Source organism: Chenopodium album, chromosome 5 (genome assembly GCF_948465745.1).
Source record: "Chenopodium album chromosome 5, dcCheAlbu1.1, whole genome shotgun sequence".
Taxonomy (NCBI): domain Eukaryota; kingdom Viridiplantae; phylum Streptophyta; class Magnoliopsida; order Caryophyllales; family Amaranthaceae; genus Chenopodium; species Chenopodium album.
In genome coordinates, this window is record NC_137838.1 from 69292939 (window position 1) to 69316392 (window position 23454).

A 23454-nucleotide genomic window follows, 5' to 3' on the forward strand; every position below is an offset into this window, starting at 1 on the left:
CATATCTTCACACAACTCATTGGCCACATTTAAAGCATTGACATTATGACTCGACTTTCTGCTAAGGGCATCAACAACTACATTCGCCTTTCCCTCATGATACTGAATGTGGACATGGTAGTCTGTAAGATATTCCAACCATCGACGTTGCCGCATGTTCAAGTGATCTTGGGTAAAGATGTACTTTAGACTTTTATGGTCCGTGAAGATCTTACAAGAAACCCCGTACAGGTAGTGCCTCCAAATCTTCAAAGCGAATACAACAGCTGCAAGTTCCAAGTCATGGGTAGGGTAGTTGACTTCATGCTTCTTCAATTGTCTCGATGCGTATGCGATCACCCTTCCATTCTGCTGTAGGACACATCCAAGACCATGCTTCGAGGCATCACTATACACTTCGAATCCTTCTATCCCATCAGGTAATATCAGCACTGGTGCAGTGGTTAATCGCTCTTTGAGGGTTTGAAAAGCTGACTCACAACTCTCGTTCCACTCAAACTTGCTCTGCTTCTTCATAAGAGTAGTCATGGGTCTGGCTATCCTCGAAAAATCCTTGACAAACCTCCTATAATATCCAGCTAATCCCAAGAAACTACGAACATCAGTCACATTCTTAGGTGTAGGCCACTCACTCACCGCCTTGATCTTCGCAGGATCTACGGATACACCCTCCTTAGAAATGTAATGCCCCAAAAATGCAACCTTCTCCAACAAAAAATCACACTTAGAAAACTTAGCATACAACTTGTTCTTTCTAAGAGTTTCAAGGGTAGTTCTCAAGTGCTCAGCATGTTCTTCCTCATTCTTCGAATACACCAAAATGTCATCAATAAACACAACTACAAACTTATCCAAATACTCATGAAACACTCGGTTCATCAAATCCATAAATATGGCTGGTGCATTGGTTAACCCAAAAGGCATGACTGTAAACTCGTAATGTCCATACCGAGTTCTAAAGGCTGTTTTTGGAATGTCTTTATCTGCAACCTTCAACTGATGGTACCCCGACCTCAAGTCAATCTTCGAAAACACACTTGCCCCCTTTAGCTGGTCAAACAAGTCATCTATCCTAGGTCAAGGGTACTTATTCTTCACAGTCACATTATTCAACTCTCTGTAATCAATACACAGCCTTAAACTTCCATCCTTCTTTTTCACAAATAACACAGGTGCTCCCCAAGGTGATGCACTGGGCCTAATGAACCCCTTGTCTAACAACTCCTGCAATTGAGCCTTTAGTTCACTCATCTCAGCCGGTGCCATTCTATACGGTGCTTTGGAGATAGGTGCAGCTCCCGGAACTAAGTCAATGGTAAACTCAATTTCCCTCTTAGGTGGCATTCCCGAAATATCTTCTGGAAAGACATCTAAAAACTCATTCACAATGGGCACATCCTCCATCCGCCTATTCTCACTCATACTCAAATCTTGAACACAGCAAAAGTACAATGGACATCCCTTATTCACTAGCTTCTTCACCTTCATCGCAGAAATGATCCCAAAACCTTTAGGCTTCCCTAACCGTCTATAGGACACTTTCTTACCCAAAGGATCACTCAGTTGTACCCTCTGCATCTCACAGTCTATCTTAGCCTTGTATAAGCTCAGCCAATCCATCCCCAGAATTACATCCAAGTCCCCTAGGTTAAACTCAATAAGATCTGATAGAAAGATAGCTTCTCATATTTTCAAAGGCAAGCCTTTGAATATTTTATTACAATGAACAAGTTTGCCCGTAGGCAGACTGACTGACACATCAACATGACTCGATTCAGTTAAGTTTAACTTGCGCACAAGAGAAGTAGAAATGAAAGAATAAGCTGCTCCAGAGTCAAATAGAGTGTTGACAGAGATAGATTGGATAGAAAAAGTACCGGTAACCACATCGGAGGACCTCTCAGCTTCTCCCTTGCTCATCACAGACAAGCGGCCAGGAGTGTTATTTCTTGCCTGATACCCATTGTTGTTGTTGCCTGAGTTGTTGTTGTTGCCATTGCCAGACCTGTTGTTATTGTTGCTACCATTTCCAAACTTCCCATTTTGACCATTTCCCTTGTTCCCCTGGTTATTGTAATTGTTAGGCCTCTGCTGGGTGTTCCCGCCATTCCCACTGTTTCCCTGTTGTCTCTGTTTGGTGTAACACTCATACTCCCTGTGTCCCTTCTTGTTGCAGAACCTGCAGGTCACCAAATTTCCATCACAGTCTCTCCCAGGGTGGTTCCTTCTACACTTCTTACAGTGGTAGGTTCTCTCCCCATTGTTAGCATTGGAAGAACTACTAACATTCTGGTTACCCCTATCAAATGAGTGTCCATTCCTAGACCTCTTGAAACTACCCTGGTTCTCAGATTTCCCAAAATCCTTCCTTTTTTTCCCCAGCTCTAGCACTTGCACTAGCAGTCCTAGTATTCAGATGGTATAGATGGGAAGCTCTCTCATACACCTTGTCAAGGGTTTTGAAAACTTTTTCGGCTAGGTCTTTCTGTAACTCGTCAGTCAACCCCTGCTCAAACCTCTGAGCCTTCAGCTCTTCAGTTGGTACTACCTCGGGAGCAAACCTAGAAAGGGTCATAAACTTATTATAGTATTTAGAGATTGACATGTTTCCCATTGCCAGGCTTATGAACTCCTGAGCCTTCTGTTTCTTCAGGAATGGGGGGTAAAACTTGTCCCTCAAGGAGGTCTTAAACACTTCCCACCCAAAGTCAGGTTTGGCCCTAACGGTCACAGCATTGTCTCTCCACCATATATCAGCCTCGTCCTTAAGGTACATAGCAGCCTGATCCACTTTCATACCCTCAGGACAGTTGAGTGCCACGAACAACTTATCAAACTCCCGAATCCAGTTTTCTAGGAAAGTAGGGTCAGCACCTCCCCTAAAAACTGGTGGTCTAACCTGGGCCAGCTTTTTAAACATTTCAGCTTGGGGGTCGACTTGGTCTCCCCGGTTTTGGATCACATTTTCGGCCAACAAACGAATAGCATCAGCTAAGGCAGCGTTCTCAACCATTCTAGCTCTACGCCTGAAATAAAATAAATGTGCTTTCCATTTTAAATGAAATCCAAATTCTATTCACATATATTAATTGAATCACAATATCGTATTTATCACATAAATTGGTTCAAAAGGGTACCTTGAGATTGCACCCCCTTGTCCCAAGCAAAATATCACACAATATAAGCACGATTCATACGCAGGATTAAATGATAAAAAAAAAAAAAAAAAAATTCCCATCCCGCGATACTCTTATTAAGTTCGATTATAAACAAAGAGATTTTCCCAGAAAGTATATGATTACAAAAATTAAACTTGCTCTTGCTCCCAAATAAAAGTGAAATGAAGTTCTTGAAAATAAAATATCAACTTCTTATTATAACTTATATAAAGGTCTCAATCCCAAATAAAAACTATGTAGCACTAGCTACTTATTAAAATACCATCCAGATCAGATTATAATGAGGTTCTAATAACTATTATCAATGGCAAATGCCTTATTCATGCTAACTCCATCCTAACAAAAATAATCCTCAAGGTAACACATTACTGTTCTTATCTCTCTTCTCATTGTAATTATTAACATCAAAATCAAGGTCATTTTCGTCATCTGAGTCTTCAATAATAATTGACTTGTAGAGAGGATTTGGGTTTCTAGTAGCTCTCTTCCCAGCATTTGGATCGTCAGGTGGTGGTTGTAACCATTCTAGCTCATCCTCATCTGGAAATTCAATAAGAGTATAATCATGGAACATTCTTTGGTAGGTTTTAATTTTATGCTTCTTATTCTTTGCTGTTTTAAACTCATGTAAGTACTGGTAGTCTTCCTCATCTGGATTAGTTGGCGTCATAATCTTTTCAAACCTTTCTACAGTACCGTCACTTCGAGTATCACTCTCATCTTCAGACATAGCAATGGGGTTGTTCCTAATATCATTACTCACGCTTTCAGACGTGATCACTGAGTCGCTCATCCTTTTTCTACGTTAACCCAATGCAAAGAACATTCAAAAGCATAAAACAAGCACATCATAGAAGTAAATCAATTAGAACATAATTATAACATGCTAAATAAATAAGAAAATAATACTTCATGTGATAATTAAATGCAAAAGAGAGGAAAAAAAAATATGCGTATGATGTATGCATGCATTCCCTTCTTAAGTCTACCCAAAACTCACCAAGTAGAGAAAAAAAAAAAATTTCAAATTTGTTATAAATAAAATGGTTTAAAACATACTTAGTTTCAAATGGATAAAAAAAAAAAATTTGTCATTAAAATTTTAAATCATTGAATAGGCGCCTAAGTCATACTAAGCTAATTGGCTTTAGTGGTAATTAAATCTAACCTAAGCTCCCAGATACCACTTTGTAACACCCCAATAATTCTCTCTTAAAAACCTGTGAGAACCTGTATATAACCTGAACAATTTTCAAGAGAATTACTGGTGTGCTACCGCCACGTGTTCAAACGTTAAGGCTATCTCAGAAATTAGCAGCGGAAAACCAAAACAGTTTTAAATAAACCTCAAAACAAAGGAATTAAATCAAAATAAGTATTACAAGATGGAACCATTAAGGCCCTTATTCAAAACCCAATAAAAGTAGTAAGTGTTTAAATTCAGAGTCCTAATAACTTCAAACTCAAAAGAATTAGCGTCAACTAAAAACAAATTAAATTAAATTCAAACTTTGCAAAATAAATAATATGGAAACCACCAACTCTCTACTCAAGATCCCACAACCTTGATGAATGCTGCATGTGTGAGAACCTGTGGTTATTCTGCTCCCCAATATTACAAGTGTAAAAATTGGATTGTCACAGGGTCATTGAAAGGCGAAGGCCATGACCAAAGAAAGACACACACAAAAGCACGCAGTCAGCAAAGCTGAGTACATACAAGCTGCGAAAACGAATTGAGAAAATACCTAACATGCTACCAATATTCAAGCACAAGCATCATTAAATATAGACTCAATTCACGACTCTATTCACAAATTTATTAAGACCTCACTATTTAATATTAACTGACTCGTTTATTTATTTCATTGGATTTAGCAATAGACAAGGTTGTCCAACCCATGTCCCATTTGGAACATCAATAAAGAAAATCCCCATGCCTCATTTCGGAAACATCAATAAACATCCAATGACCACGGGCGCGACTCCGTGACCGTAGTTAGTATGAGATCTCACCTAACTCCTAGTTTTAGAAAAATAATATTTGAAAGAAGAGACTCGTAGATCAGACGGCCTCGAGAAAAGTACACGGCTAATACCCCATGTACCCCAACCCCTGATTGTCATTACTCCAGAAGTGCACCAATCTAGAGTTTTATTGCTCATCCATCTTGCACTTTACGTGATTTACAGGTTTAAACTTGGTGATGACTCATATGCATAACAATACAATTAATCCAATATCAATTCAATCAAGCAAAACAACTTTCCAATTTCAATTCTTGATTTATTAGTGGTAAGCAACATTTACTATTTATTCCATTACTACCTCGGTGTATAAACACCTTGAGTGCATAAGGCACCCCAAAACCTTAACCTCGTCTTACAAGACTTGCATTTCTCCTTTACTCATCCTGTTTACATAATCCTGAACGAGTAATTATTTGATCTTTACACCAATCACATACCTTTGCCTTTCAGCGCACCTTGCATAAATAAAGCACACATAATACTTGCATTATAAACTAGTGCACATCATTTGAAATTCACAATGTATAACCAGACAATTTAACCCAGTCAATCCTATACATGATACTAAGTTCTCGATCCGTCCTTAAACATGCACCTACAAGCAAGGTTTCGTATCTTGTACGTACCTTGTGTAAACAATCCGGTTGGCCACTTTAAAACTAGAAGTCGCCTTCTACAAAGTCCTCTCCTAAACCAAACAATTAGGAATAAATCAATACCAAAGCAATTAAAATCACAGCAATACTAAACTACTTTAAAACCTCTTAAATTACCAAAACAAAGTCTTTAGATTGTCCCCAAAAATCAAGGTTAGTAATATAACATCCCAATTTTAAGTTTACATGTTAGAATTATGAAAACATAGTGTTTTATATCAAATTACAGCAACTTTAAAGTAGGTAATTAAATCTGAAATTTTGTTTTAAATATATAAAATAACCCCATAAGCATAATTACTTGAAATAGTCATTATATAGCAAGTTAGTGTGTTAAAAACCCAAGAATATATCAATTCAATGCAATTAGAGGCTTCAAAATAAAAGGTATAAAATCTGAAAATTTTTATTAAGATTAGAATATAAAGTTCAAAGCTTTTTCAATCACAAAATACCCACAATAAATATTTTATAGGTTTAGAAGCATAAAAACATGAAATTAACACTACTAATCCATAAAAATTGAAACTTTATTAAATCTGAAAATTTATATACAACCAAAATAATCATATTTTGACATACTTTGAACATAGAATAATTAAGTAATTTGTTTAGTACGTTATTAAGCCTTAAAACATGAAAAATCAACACTTTAAACCCTAAATTTATACATACTCAAATCTAAAAATTAATATAATACTTTAAACATGTTAAAACCCATAAATTTATAATCTTTTGTAATTTACACATAATATCAAAGCCTAATATCAAAACGAATAAAAATTAAAGCTTTAATTAAAAATAACAAGAATAAGAGAAGGAGAAATAAGGGGAAGGAGAAAGGGAGGAGTCGAACTGCTGGCTGCTGGCGGCGCGCGGTGGCTGCTGGGCGGCAGGGGCGGTGGCTGCTGGGCGGCAGGGGCGGCAGCAGTTAGCAGGTTTGTTTTTTTTTTTTTCCTTCTCTTTGTGAAAACAGTAGGAAAGGAGGAGAAAAAAAATATGAAAGCTTTTCTTTTTTTTTTTTTACGTGAGAAGGAGGAGGAAAGTGAGGGTTTTTGAGGGTTTTATTTGGGCTTTGGGTTTCTTAATTAGATTAGGAGTAGTATTTGGGTTTTGGGCTATGTTAGAATTACTTGTAAATTAATAAAAATACACTAGTTTATTTTAAATCCTTTCATAAAAATAATTTATTTGATGAAATTGCCATAAATATAATTGTAAGAATAATATATAAATAAATTATAATTAAATTAAAATATGGGGGATTACAATTTTAACATTATTTTACGATTTTAACAATATTTTTTAGCTTATATGTGTGTAATAGGTATGTAGTACAAATAATTTAAGCAAAATCTAATCAATTGAGAAATTAATAAAGCGTGAAAACCCTAATTCATATAATCTGTATAAAATATACTGAGTAGGAGAAAAGGATAATGTTTGTAAGAAAATAAAATTGTCCGACCTTCCTTTAATTTCTCCAATGAAAATTGCATAATTAGTCAATTTAAATATAGAATCTGTTAAGAAAATGTATTTATAATTTACCATTTTCCATTTTTTTATGTTGAAAAAAATAATGATGTCATTATTAGTTTTGGTGGGAAATTTTTTTATAAAAGGTTGATATATGAAAAGTAATGATATCAACTGTAATTTCTTTAGTTATATTTATAGATAAATAGATTAACATTCATACATGAATTGTAACTTTTTATTAAGGATTCTAAAAGTTTTTAAGCGTTATATACAATTCCCTAGTTCAGTGTGAAACAAAAACTATTGCATCTCTCTTTTTTATCCCCGACTAACTTTATCATTTTTATTTTTTTTATTTAAATTTAAGATATTGATTCCAACATATGTAGTATTATTTAAACTCAGAATAAATTTTTCATTTTGTATTTAAACATAATTCGGACATTACCCGGTCCCCAAACTAGTTATATATTAAAACTCAAGGGACAACATGCTACCACCATGTGCCACCGTTCCTTCCATATGAGTTGTCACCACATGTCACGTGAGCCCAATGTGTCACGTGATGTCATCATTCATTACTGTAAAACTCTTCATATGTGTAACTTTTGTACTTACTATTTCCATAATATGTAACATCTAAATAATTGCACATTAAGACATTAATCACACACTAATGGTTCTTGATTTCTTGGATGCTAATTTTCTAGATTTAATACAAAGTAATCCATAATAATTACATAAGTTATTATAATATTTTTTTTACAAAAAGTTCTTATGAAATTATGTAAAGTAAAATGATTAAAACTAGCACTCATTAATCGTAAATGTTTTCCTTATATTTTTATTCACTTATAATATAGTTGAACACTAACCTTTTAAATTCAGTTTTTATCAAACTTACAACTTTATAGTGACCCGGGGCATCGTTTGGGTCAATAACTAGTTTCTAAGTAAAAATTTAACATGTTTACATCCTAGTGTACTGCAGGTGTCGTTTGATGAAGTGTGCCTATCTTAAAATGTGTGAATAATGCTTGAAAATTATTGAAAGTGGGAAATGAATGTTATACAATACGGACATATAAGTAGGGAGTCGTTGGCAAGTTTTTTAGGAACAAATTTGTAAAAAATAATCCGCGAGATAATTTTTAATCACGTGATGACATGTGTCATTTGATATTCGCCTTTAGTATAAATTTATTAATTTATTAATTATATAAAAAAATGAACTAAATGCAAACACCATTATCAACTTTTTCTTACTATTAACAATTTTTTCACCATATACCCTTGAGTTTTTTTTTTGTTTATTTACCATTTACCCATGAAGTTTTTCAAATTCATTATATACCCCTGAGTTGTTACAAAAATTCACCATGTACTTCTAATGATAACAAGATGAGTGGAATTTGATTAATTGTGCATCGAAACCTTAAATCTCTCCCTCCATCCCCAAAACCACATACTCCTCTCTTTTGTCCAATCCCTGAAACCACTCCAAATCTTTATGACCATATCCGTATGATCGATTTTGAGGATGAGAAAAAAGATATTTTGGGTGGTTTTAAGGGTGGGAAAAAGAAATGTGGGTGATTTCGGAGGTAAGGGAATGTATTTAGGGTGGTTTCGGGTCATAATTAATATAATATTAATGATTGACAAAGTTCACAATCATTAGTCTTTAAGGGTATATGGTGTATTTTTGTGAAAACTCGAGGGTATAGGATGAATTCAAAAAAGTTCATGGGTATATGGTGAATAAACAAAAAAACTCAGGGACCGATATATGGTGAAAACCCCGTAATATTAAGTATTAGTTTTTTATCATAGAAAATACTTGAAATTTTTTTCAGTTACAATCGGTAAAAGGGGTGAACATGGTCTGGTTTGGTGCGGTTTGAGTATAAACCAAACCAAACCGCAAAATACGGTTTGGTCAATTTTCCGAACCAAATCAAACCATATTAATATTGAAACCAAACCAAACCAAACCGTAATAATGCGGTTTGGTTTGCGGTTTATGATGAGACGACATTTTTTCCTAAAAATTGTCAAATATTAATAAATTTATAATAAAGTTCAAATAATTAGCCCAAAGGAATTAAATTACACTACAAAGTTTTAATAAAATAACAACCAACTAATCAAGTGCTAACACAAAAACACATAATAAAAATAATACATAACAAATTACAGTGGAAAAAACTTAATACATTTGTCCCAAAAAAAAAAAAATCATACTACATTATAGTTTTTAATAATTGGCAGCAACTTGACAACATCAGGGGCTACATTATGCGATATCAATGATTGCCGGAGCTAAACTGATCTTGGAGTATAGTATTATACTGAATTACTGACCGTCTTCTAATGATTTTTCATGTTTTTTATTTTTTTTTCTTTTTTAAAATATATAATAACTATTTTAATTTTTATAAATATTATATAAATATTAAAATGCGGTTTACTGGTTTACGGTTTGGTTTGTTTTATAATTTTTTAAAAACCAAACCAAACCGCAAACCGTATTTCCCAAAAAATCGAAACCAAACCGTATTTTTCCAAACCGTAAACCAAACCAAACCGCTAAACTCTGTACAGTTTGGTCTGGTTTGGTTACGTTCCAGACCAAACTCTGTACAACCCTAGATAAAAGTATCTATTTTACGAGTTACAACCATCAAAGTTAACTTTTGCAAATTACAACAAAAAAATCACCAAAAGTTTTAAATTACAACCAATTAAAATTCGATTTTCAACCACTTTCATGAAAATATAACGTCATTAATCATTTATTGATATAAAAATAACGCCTAACCAATAGTCAATACTAGTTTAATTCGGAATCATTTATTGATATAATCAAGTCATATTCTATTGAAAGTGGCCGAAAATTGAATTTTGGTTGTAGTTTAAAATGTCGGGTGACTTTTTTGTTGTCATTTGCAAAAATAAACTTTGATGGTTGTAAGTTTGTAACCTGCAAAATGTGTCTTTTACCGACTGTTATTGAAATTTTTTCATGAATACTTCCATTCAAAAAAATTAAATGTTTATCAATTAATGAAATTTAAGATTGTCAATTTTGTGTTTCCTTAATAAATATTTTCTACATGAAGAAAATAATCAAATTAGGATATAATCTCATTTTATCCTTTCTAAAAGTTTAAATAATATCTTCCATATATGTTAAGAATTTTTTTTGAAGGCTACATGTTGAAAATCTTTAATTTCCTAATAAATATAGATTTACTTTTATTTCCTTACATTTAAATATCTTTATTTTATGTTAAAAATCTTAAATTTCCTAATAAATATTATTTTATTTTTATTTCCTTACATTTAAATATCTTTATTTTATGTTAAAAATCTTAAATTTCCTAATAAATATTATTTTATTTTTATTTCCTTACATGCTACAAGCCACATGTCTCACATGCATTCTCATCATCTTTGACCACCACATAAGACCATGGAATCTTTTTATTTGACCTTTGGCCTTTTTGACTATATATACTCTCTTCCACTTTAAAATGTAACAATATCTTTATCACAAACACCTACATTCATAGAATAAAAAACCATGGAAATTGAGAAAATGTACTTGTTTCTATCTCTTTTTTCAATTATAATCTTCCTTTATAAAATCCTTCTACCATCTAAAGCAAAGAACAAGAACCTCCCACCTAGTCCACCATCAATTCCTATATGGGGTCACCTACACCTACTCAAGCCCCCATTTCCCAAAACACTGCAAACCCTTTCTGAGCGTTATGGCCCAATTTTCTCCCTTCGTTTAGGATGTCAGCCTCTTTTGGTTGTCTCTTCTCCATTGGCTGTCGAAGAATGTCTCAACCAAAACGACAATGTATTTGCTTATCGACCTAAGTCCATTGTTGGTGAGATTTTAGGATACAACTACTCGATCCTCATATGGTCCACATATGGAGACCTTTGGAGGAATCTCCGACGTGTTGGGGTCTTAACTATGTTTTCCTTTCGTAAGCTTAATGAAGGAAGCTCCACCCGAAAAGCTCAGATCCATAACATGATCTTAGAGCTTCAGACTGAGTCTGAGGGTGCGTCTGGAAAAGTGAACTTAAATAATATTTTGAAAAGGGTGGCGCATAACTTTGTGATGAGAACAATAAATGAGAAGCCATGGGAAAATATGGATTTGATACCCTCTAGTCCCATGACAATGTGTGACTTCTTTCCCATCTTGAGGTGGATACCCTTTGGAGGGATTGAGAAAAATTTGAAAAAGCTTTGGAAGAAAAGAGATGAATATTTACAAAATTTGCTTGATGAGAGTAGAGAAAGTGTTAAAAGAAGATCATCTTATAATGAGGAAGTTGTAACAAAAAATTTGATTGAAGAATTACTAGATTTGCAGGAAGTTGAACCTGATTGCTACACTGATGAATTCATCAAAAGTTTCATTTTGGTAAGATTACTCTCTTTGCCTCTAGAATTACGTGTTAATTCCATAAAAAGTAATTAATCATGACAATTTGACCTTAGTACATGTCAAATCAATGCATAAATTTGATTAATACTAAAATGAGTGCTGCCATTAATTATGTACTAGCTTAAATCACAAACTAATAAAATTATTTTGGAAAATATATTAGTTTAAATCACAAATTAATAATATTATTTTGGAAAAAATTTGTCACAAATTTTATGTGGCAAATGATGTGGATGATAGAGATGGCAATGGATCGGATTTGGATCGGATCGGGTGAAGTTTCGCCCATATCCATCCCTTATTCTAATCGCTTCATCCATATTCATCCACACCCATTTCACCCATCATCCATACCCGCCCGTCCGTCATCCAAGGATGCAACGGGTGGCTTGGATGCCTAATGGATGAATATTAAAAGTGAAAAAATTCACATAAACTCTATTCATGGTTATTTATACAATAATTTTTAGCTCTATTTTATTTATCAAAAGGACACAATATATTGCTTGTAAAAATTAATTTGCAACAAAAAAAGTAATTTTCTTGAATATTTTTATATTAAAATTCTTAGATATAATATTTAATATATGTTAAAACGGTAGGTGGATGGTTAACGGGTGGAATAAAGTACCATCCACATCCGTTTCATCATCCACTTCATCCATCACCTGCTTCTAATCTATTTAATTTGTGTTTTCGTCTATTTATTTAAAGCGGTGAGTCGGGTTAGCGAATATCCATTTAAGACTGACATCCTTAGCGGAGAATAGAAATAATAAAGTAGCAAAAAAGAAAATGGAAATAAATAGAATGATAATATTATTCTGTAGGTAAACTCCTTAACATACTAGAATTTTTGTAGGATAAAAAAAAAAGTAACAAAAGATTTTATCCTAGTTTGCCACAATTTCCCTACCTTATAAAAAGTTTAAGAAAGCTCTTATGAATAGTGCATGGGAATTTATATCCCTAAAAAATGTTCTTTTACATATTTGCTCCCATTGAATTCAAAAACCTTAAAATTGTCTTTTCAATTTGCTTAGTAGATGAATTATTTGTGTTTATTTCAATATTTAAAGCATCATTTAGTCTCTCCATTTTTTTTTTTTTGGAGTAAAAAATTGTATGATGACTTGGTTAATAGGGATATATATGCAAATAGATATAATAAAATTGTACAAATATTTATAAGACATAAAGACTATTTGTAAAAATTCTTCTCGAAGGGCTAGCAACTCCGTGCATCTCGCGCGTAAGTATCCCTAGTTTATGAAAGATGTAGTAAATGCAATATTTATTTGTAAGGACAATATTGACTATTGTTGTTGTTCGTTTTTAGTATCCCCTTGTCATTATAGCTTAAATTATGGTCATCAATCATCATCATCACAAGTAAGGATGACTAATGGTTCATAATAAGAAACTGACATGCATTAATGTAGCATCAATAATGTGAGGGGGAGTGTAATATTTGTTGAAGTATAGACTAAATAAACAACAAATATAAGTGCCCCACATATACAAGTTAGAAGGTACTTATTTTGCTGTCAGCCTGTCACATGGCTTTGTGATGAAACCTTTTTGAACCGGCAAAGTGAACTTTATTCTTTTGACAATGCAAATTTGTATCGCATATTGTACATGTAACGTTAAAATTAATAAATGTGGTAATGTTATACTAGGAAATAATAAAAATTAAGAATTGATAGAGTTTCCTTTTATTATAATAAATGGACCAGAGGGAGTGTTACATAATATATATTAATAAATGTGATTATCTATATGTCAGATGCAACTATTAGCAGGAACGGATACTACAATCTCAACAGTGGAGTGGGCAATGTCAAACCTCATAAATAACCTCGAAATAATCTCAAAAGCAAGGGAGGAGATTAATCTACTCGTTGGCAGAGGAAGACTCGTAGACGAATCCGATGTACCAAAATTGAGTTACATTCGTTGGATAGTCAATGAGACTTTAAGACTTTTCTCGCCAGCACCATTGCTATTCCCACATTTCTCGTCCAAAGACTGCACTATTGGAGGGTTCCATGTACAAAAAGGCACTATGCTCTATGTCAATGCTTGGGCAATACAAAGGGACCCTAGCCTATGGGACGAACCAAACATGTTTAAGCCGGAGAGGTTTGCAAATGAGACAGAAGGGTACAAATTTTTTCCATTTGGAATTGGGAGAAGGTCTTGCCCCGGAAGCGCCTTTGCCACTAGAAACATCACTTTGCTTTTGGCTACACTTATACAATGTTTTGATTGGGGAACACCTGAGGATGGAGTAGTAGACATCACAATGAAAAGTGGTGCCAATATTTGTCATGAGGGAAAGCCTTCAGAGGTAATTTGCCACCTTAGGTCTTCAATGGTAGATGTCCTTGCTCAACTCCAAGTTAATTAACTATGTTTATTATTAGCTGGCTTGTAATATTGAGGGGTTATGTTATTTTAAAATTTGGATGTATGATCTATTTATATGTTATCTTTTACTTTATATGACTTTATTTATAAGTTCTTGTGTACCGTTAATCAAATAACGAGCTAAGACCTTTTATATACTTACTTTATTTCACTTATTTCTAAGTATTTATTTGTTAAATAAATTATCATATAAACTAAGATACGAGTTAATAAGGTTGCGTTCTTTTCACCTTACAAAAAACAAGTTTCAGGTTAATAATTTCAAATTAGGAAAAGAATACTACTCGTATTAGTATTACTATTTTTATTGTGTGTGCCTCATAGCTAATAAGATAATTAATTTGCACAATTTAATATTGACTCAATGATCATAATTGACTAATAACTTTTTTTTTATCAACCCAAGCTTAGGCATGGAATCATGTACTAGTCAAGATTTTTATTAGTAGAGAAATTAGAGTAACAAACTATAGTTGTTAACTTGTTTTTAGTATCCCTCACATTAGTGCTTAATTTGTGGTTCATCATCATCACAAATAGAGCGGTCCAATGGATCAGTACAAGAAAAGACATGACTCTTATGAGACACGCATTAATGAATTGATATTGTGATGACCAATGAAAAATCAACTATTCAACTCTTTATATAATCTAAATATATATTTCTCTATATATATTTATATATTTCTCTATATATATTTATACACTTCTGAAAATCAATCGCTATGTTTATCTTTTAATTTGTTGTAAATTAAAATTTTCAATACAATGTAACATTATTTATACACTAATGTTGATTTCATATATAAATCTAATATATATATGTAGGGAATATTTCAAGCATTATCCCAAACTTGAACCCCATTGTGATCATACACTTAAGTACAGTGGCGTCTAAAGGGAAAGAAGATAGAGCAAAAGAGTCGCCAACAAGTTTTAGGAACTTGTAAACCGTTCACAGGGTGAAGGTTACACCCCTTAACGATCCAGGAGATCGTCAACTCGTATAGGTCTGGAACCATGACTTGTAGTTCGGGGATGAAGGTACAAATCCAACCTAAAAGAGATTGAACCTTCCCTAATAATAGGCCTCTACTTTATTCTGCTCGTATTCATGTGCGCTTTCTGACTAACATGCAATCAATAGGTTAACCCTAAACCTTTTTAATCTATGTTGGTTGAATATTAATGCACAAACAAATCTATTATTGGCGATCACTTGAATTATAATCAAATTAAACCTAAACAAGATTATTAATTATCTTATTAAGCGTGATTACAAGTACCAATACCCTTTAAACATGCATAAAAGGCGTGATCAAGCAATAACAATAAATATCAAGCAACATAATCATCATAATCATAATTGAAATAATCATGCTAAAGCATAATAATAATAGCAAGATCCTAGGCATGATACTAATAAGATTAATAACAAACCCTAGCATATCACTAAACATAAAGATCAAATATATAGCCCTAACATGATACTAACATGAATATTAGGAAAGAAAATAGGAAGCATCACAGGAATCACAATTGTCATATTTGATATTAGAAATTATAGTTGTTACCCTAAACATGATACTAGGAAGATCAAAACACCCTAACATGACACTAGGAATCATAATAACAACCTAAACATGATTTCTATATCAATAAATCAATTAAAGTACTTACTTGGATACCTCGTACCTCTTTCTAATAACAAAATACACACGTTAGTAACTTCAAGGAAAATATAAAATCAAACAATTAAATTAAATAACTGAAAGAGAGATTTGGGACCAAATCCTCTGAAATTAAAACCTTTCACGTCTAGGGCGAAGGCAACTTCGAACTTAGCTAGGTGTTTCTAGATCTTGTGAATGCGGAATTTTGTATGCAAAAGCTAGTTTAGAAAAGAGAGAGAGAGAGAGTAATCAAGAGATTCTTGATGAGAGTTGGTGAGAAGAATTGATGGAAATTGATGAAAATTAATGATTGAAAACAGAGGTTTTAGGAGGCTATTTATAGAGAAAATCAGCCGGATGTGATAAAAAACGAATCAGAGTTTCGAAAAGAATAAAATACGATTGCAGCGTCAAATACTCGCGTGGCGCCAAACGCCAGTCATTAGCGCCAGGCGCTAAGCATTAGCGCCAGACACCAGGTGTGGCGCCAGACGCTAATCCTGTCGTCAGGCGCTAGAAACAATTTTTGCGGATTTTGTTTTTATCATATCTTTTGATCCAAAAGTTAAAATAAGTCATATAATATGTCGTTGGAAAGCTCTTGAATTCTACTTTCCAACCCAATTTAAATAAGATTAAAATAATTTGTAGATAAAAAGATATGGCCGAAATAGTGGAAGGGTGTCAGTTTTGGATAGAGTTTCATATTCCATTCATATCTTTTTCGTTATAACTCGGATTTAATATTATAATATATCATTGGAAAGATAATTTCAAGATCGTATAAAATTTGGATAAAGATTATGAGGCACGAAAATAAAATTTGAATATATTCCACTTCGTACAAAACAAGGATTCTAAAAAGGAGTAGTTTTATTCAATTTCAAACTCTTTGAAACATAATTATCAATCCTAACTCCATTAGGATTTAAGAGAACCTTCTAGAGTATTCTAGAAGACTATCAATCCTAATAGATTTATGAATGATAATTAATAATAGGCCCTCCTCTAGATCATTGGGCCGCATATAAAAAGCAAATCGGGCCCAGTTTAGTATTTTGGCCATAACTTCCTCATTATTCATCGGAATTGGGCTTATAATATATCGTTGGAAAAGGTCTTTTCAAGCCCTATCCAACTACACCATTATTGGACCCTTATTATGGACCAAAATAAACTGGAATGCACGTTTTTCATAAATAAGGTAAGAAAAGAAATATTTTCAAAAATAGAAAGAAGAGATATTTTAATAAAAACATCCTCATCACTAGACTTTTCACACTTTCGCTTTGTTCGATAATCAAATGACATGAAAGGTATTCATCACTGGGTTTGGTTTTGGGGAGACACATTTGGGTGTCTACAATATACTACCTCCATTACATATTATTTGCAACGATTTGACATAAAGTAGAGAGGAAAATGTCTAATTGTTGCAAATAATATGTAACGGAGGTAGTATATAAGAAGAATTTTTTCCCGAGTTTTTACAGAGCCATACATAAGATTTAATTTTTTCAGCGCACCATGTAGGATAATAAATTTTAGTAGTAGCCAATTAAATACGAGTATATTAATTTCTTTTAAAATTAAATAACTTAAATGACACGTAAGCAAAATTGGTGAATGAGATTTTCTAGTTTAAATTAATTAAATATAAAATATTATCTTTTGATATCAGGAATTTTATCTAAATCTATAACAAATTTTAGCACATAAACATATATATATATATATAAATTATTTTAAAAAATTCAAATAAACCGTGCATCGCACAGGCTTAATCTAGTATACTAGTATATGTGTCGTTTGAATGTGTCTATCTTAACACGTGATAGGAAGTAGAAATTAACTAGTAAAGGGGGCAAAAAAATTAGGCAGCTGCTAACATATTTGCAAGGATCTTGTAAATCATTCATGGATTATTTAAGGCGACCACGAAAAGGCTAAGAGTTAAGATCATAAATGGTGTCCAACATTTTGGAAATTATTGTATTTGGGGTCTAACTATTTTTTCTTAGTGTTTGGGGTCTAGATTAGTTTTTCTAGTGAGATTTGATTAATTGTGTGAAAAAAAGGTAGACCCTTCTAGTTAGCCAATAAAAAAATCTTTCTTCTTTACCAAAAAAAAAAAAAAAAAAAAAAAAACCAATCAAAAAATTTGGACCTTTCAATTTTTTTTTTAATTTTTTTAATTTTTTTTATACAAAAATCTAGTGTTGTTTAGTTATAGTGATATCATTTCCTATATTGTACTTTTTATTATTAATTTAACTTTTTTTGCAGTGTAAACATAGTAAACTTTTAAAATACATATTTAGATAATTAGTCCATTAATAATAATAATTCAAGCTACATTTCAAAACTATGTAATTTAGAAGAAAATAAATAAGTTATGTTATATTTCACAATTTTTTAGAAATTTTTTCACTAATTGATATGAAAAGAAGAACAAAGATCTATTTTTGAGGAATTTTTGCGAGTTTTTGAGTGCAAGAAAAAATAAAGATATGATCTTGGATCAAGATCTAAGCTAAAATAATCAACACCAAGATTATCTAGCAAAATAACTTGATTCACTAGTCACATAGTCTAGAGAAACAAGGGTTTCAATCTAATCAACCACAAAGTTTGATAAAGATTGAGATTTTACCACAAAGGAGAGATCACAAAGAACTCAAAGAAGAGAAAAAACTCTCATAATTTCAATATTCAAAACAAGTCTCTCCTATTACATCATAAAGTAACTCCTTTTATAAGGAGGCACTAGTACATGATCGAAATAAAACCCTAAACCTCATTAAATCTAAACCATACAAAATAAAAGGCTAGGATTAATAACAAGATAGTAACTAAATAAATACAACCTAAGTCACATCCCACTTACGAGGAAAATCATCTAAATAATTCAAATCAAGCTCAAATATTTTCCGATCTTGATCAAGTCAACAATAGTCAATATGGCCCAAAAGTAGTGTCTATGCTCTCGCATCAAACTCCTCCTCTTAAAAAGGAATTGTCCTCAATTCCTGAAGGTAACATCAAGCTGACATATCAAACGAATGGAGATGTCATTTATTGAAAGCAAATAAACATCACTCGCAATCAAGAAGCATCATCAACGAACCTCCCGGATCAAACACCCAAACAACAAATCCAAGAGTGAAATGACAAGGAACCAAAGCGACTTTCACAAAGCTATATCCACCTTCGGCAACTCCAATCTTACTCTTAATCCTCCTACATAACTGTCCCTGACAAGAAACAAAGCACAACCAAGGAAAAGTACCAACACACATAATGATCCTATTATCTTATGAGCAATTTTGTCCCAATTTCCCAAACAATAATAGACAACATTGTTTACAAAACCTATCACAAAAACAAAATCATATCTCCTTTTAGCAACGCTTAATCCAATTGAATAATAAGGATCATCAACCGGAGGAATGTGAGACGGAGCGTATGATATCTCACCCTTATTTTAGTGAATTCGGATACAACTAACAAAATATAAAAAGTTATCTTGTAAATAATTACACTAGTAGAAAAAGTCAATTTGGCCTCGGTTCAAAAACCCCCCTAAGGCACCGGTTTTGAACCGTTGAGTATTTGAGGGATGCCAATTCATACAAAAAATGCCACCGGTTCAAAACCGGTGGCAAAATTTAATATTGGCACCGGTTAACTGATGTTATAATTGATTTTTGGCACCAGTTAACCGGTGGCAAAACTATTCTCGGGGTTTTTTTTTTTTTTGGATTTTTCTACATTATAACCCACTAACTTTTCATTTTCTATGGTGTGCCCCTTTTTTTTTTTTGAGAAATCTACATTGTAACCCCAAAATATATTTAGTTTCTATATGGTAACCTTGTCGTTGTCCTGCCATTAACAAATACCGTTTTCGAGAGCCACTCTCAACTTAATAATTATTTTTTATCGATTTGCGTGTTAAAAATTGTCCTGTTAAAGCTAAAATCATGTGTCTTCCTTAGCTCTTGTCAAAAAAAAAAAAATTATCATTTTGTATGATTTTAGCTTAATAAACAACCCGTCTTGTGTGTGGCTGGCCACACCATGTGGCCACTTGTAAAATAACAAAGTAGCCCCTATAATATTGACTGAGTAATCTCAATAATATTGATTGAGTAACCCCTTTAACACTGACCGAGTAACCCCTATAACAATGACCAAGTTACCCCCATAACACTGACGAAGTAACTCCCCCCATAACACTGACGAAGTAACTCCCATGGTGGCTGACCACACCGTGTGTCCAACCTCATATAAGAAATTGTGCTTAATAAAAGTGTTTTTTTGTCTCCTATAAAAAAAAGTGTTTTTTCAAATAAAATAAAGCATTTTTTTTTTAATAAAAAGCATATGAATTATTTAAAGTAATTTAGATAATTAAATTAATTTGGAAAAGTGGTTTATGTATTGACATTGTATTTGCTATTATTATTAATTGGTTGATTGGAATTTTTGTATGAAATTTATTAGCTATTTCTATAATGAAATGCATTAAGGGCCTAAATTTATTAGATTAGTGTAGGGAATAATTTCAAACCTTTAAAATCCCACTAGCTTGAACCCCACTGTGATCATACACTAAAGTACGGTGGCGTCCAAAAGGGAAGAAGATAGAGCAAAAGAGTCGCCAACAAGTTTTTAAGGAACTTGTAAACCGTTCACGAGGTGAAGGTTACACCCCTTAACGATCCAAGATATCGTCAACTCCATAAGGTCATGAACCAAATAAGGGTTCGGGGATGAAGGTACAAATCCAACCTAAAAGAGATTGAACCTGCCCTAATAATAGGCCTCTCTTTATTCTGATCGTATTCATGTGCGCTTTTTAATTAACATGCAATCAATAGGATTAACCCTAAACTTGTTTAATCTATGTTGGTTGAATTTAATGCACAAATAAACTATTATTGGCGATCACTTGAATTATAATAAAATTAACCCTAACAAGATTATTAATTAATTATCTTATTAAGCGTGATTACAAGTACAAATTCCCTTTAAACATGTATAAAAGTCGTGATCAAGCAATACCAATAAATGTCAAGCAACATAATAAATAATCAATCATGAATAATAATTATAATAATCATAATACCATCATAAATAAAATAATCAAAATAATAATATCATCATAAATCAAAACAATTATAATCATAATCATGTTCATGTTAATATTAAAGCATAATAATAATAGCAAGATCCTAGGCATGATACTAACAAGATTAATAACAAACCCTAGCATGTCACTAAGCAATAAAAATCAAATCTTTAACCCTAACATGATTCTAACAATCATAAATATTAGAACGAGAATTAAAGGCATCATAGCAATCATATTTAATATTAAAATTACCCTATACATGATACTAGGAATATCATGATAACAATTAAACATGATTTCTACATCATAATATCAATAAAATCAATTAAAGTACTTACTTTGATGCCTCGTACCTCTTTCTAATAACAAAATACACACGTTAGTAACTTCAAGAAAAATAATAATCAAAACAATTAAATTAAATAATTGAAAGAGAGATTTGGGACCAAACCCTAAGAAATTAAACCTTTCACGTCTAGGGCGAAGGCAACTTCGAATATGGCTAGGTGTTTCTAGATCTTGTGAATGCGGAATTTTGTATGAAAACAAAGTAAGAAAGAATTGAATGAAAGAATGCTAAAGAAAACTTGTGAATTGAATGAGGAGAATTGGTTGTAGGTGAATGTAGATGATGAATTTGTGATGAATGAAATCAATTGGTGAATGAAAACGGAGTTTTTGATACGATATTTATAGAGAAAATCAGCCAAAAAAGATAATTTAACAAAACAGAGTCTGACGCTCAGGAAAGAAGGTTGGCGCCAACCCTGGCTAGCTGGCGCCAGGCACCAGTGGCTAGCGCCAGGCGCCAATGGCTAGCGTCTGGCGCCAAGCCTGGTTCCAGGCGCCAAGGCCTGGGGTTGGACGCCAGTCTTGATTTTAACGCGTTTTCGAAAATCCGATAAGTTTACCGTACTAGAGGATAAAATAATATAATTTCTTCGAAAATGCTATTTGATTTTGATTAAAACTCTGAAAAAGTCAACAAAGTCAACTTATCAATGCTAATTGAATTAGGAATGAAAAGAACCTTCTAGAAGAATCTAGAAGACTAAAACCATTCCTAATTGCATTAGGAATGACAAATCATATTAGGCCCTCCCCTAGATCATTGGGCCGTACATAAAGCTCAAACCGGGCCCAATTTAGTAAATTGGCCATAACTTCCTCAATATTCATCGGAATTGGGCTTATAATATATCGTTGGAAAGGTCTTTGCAAGCCCCATCCAACTACACTACTATTGGACCCATATCATGGACCAACCAAACTGGATTGACTGTTTTCTTAAAATAAAGTTTTCAAAAACAGAAAGAAGAGAAAAGAAAAAAAAAACTTTGCGCAACACTAGACCTTTCCACACTTTCGTTTCATTCGATTATGATTCGACGTGAAAGGTACTCATCACTGGGTTTGGTTTTGGGGAGACACAAATGGGTGTCTACAGAAGCCCCCACTTTGACTGAGTTTGGAGAAACACAAGTTTCGAAAACAAAAGTCAAAGTATCGATAGGGACGGAGAATGATTCAGAACGTTCTGCGATCCTAAATCAATCTTGCGACGCCGATACCTGCAAAATTAGCGTTAGTTAAACAGATAAAAGAGTTAAGAAACGCGTATCTTGCACCGTCGAGCACACGTCTCTGAAAGTAACCGATTGTTTTGATGACCTCCTGCAAGCTAGAGAATGCCATCCCGCTTGAAAACCGCTACGCCTGTAACTGCTTCCAAATTAGAAGATTGCTTCGCCTGAAAATATCCTCTCCGCAATGATAATATTCCACATCGTAGGGAACATTTATCGAAGATTATTTCTCTTGAAACAATCCTCATCCGCATTGATAATATTCCACATCCTAGGGAATACCATCGAAGATTGCTTCTCTTGAAACAATCCTCAGATGTTTGTGACAACTCTCCGTAAGCTAGGGAATGCCACCTTGCTGCTTTGACGTTCTGAACAAAGAGCTTCTTTTTCCCGCTGTGATAGTCTTCGAAAAGATCACTGCTTTTTAATATTTGCTATGCCAGTACGTCGGTACTTTGCTGCTTGTGAACCAGTATGTCGGTGCTTTTGCTGTGATGACAATCCTCTTTTCTTTGGGAATAGTTGCCAACACAACTCTTGTATGATGTATGAAAATCCGATTTAGGGAAAGTTGTCAATGCAACAATCCATCCTTGGAAATATTGCCACGATGAAGCGACAATCCGTACTTTAGAAAATTTGCCAAAATCCAATCTTTGGAAAAGTTGCCAATGCTTCGTAACAATCTTTCATAAGAACTTTGCTACTATCAACAATCCACATCTTGGAATATAACTCTTGAAAGCAATCCACCTTGGAAATTTGCCAATGCTATGGGACAATCCTTTTGGGAAAATATT

The 23454-nt window shown here is 33.2% G+C and overlaps 1 protein-coding gene across 1 annotated transcript in view; it reads left to right on the forward strand.

The window, feature by feature from the left end:
* The first annotated feature begins 10934 nt into the window (after positions 1–10934).
* LOC145633069 (cytochrome P450 81Q32-like) overlaps positions 10935–23454 on the forward strand; it is a 43850-nt gene continuing 31330 nt past the window's right edge. The window contains exons 1-2 of the mRNA XM_081685364.1: positions 10935–11798; positions 13612–14226. Of these exons, the coding sequence (XP_081541490.1) occupies positions 10935–11798; positions 13612–14226 (1479 nt within the window). The remainder of the gene's footprint in view (positions 11799–13611; positions 14227–23454) is intronic.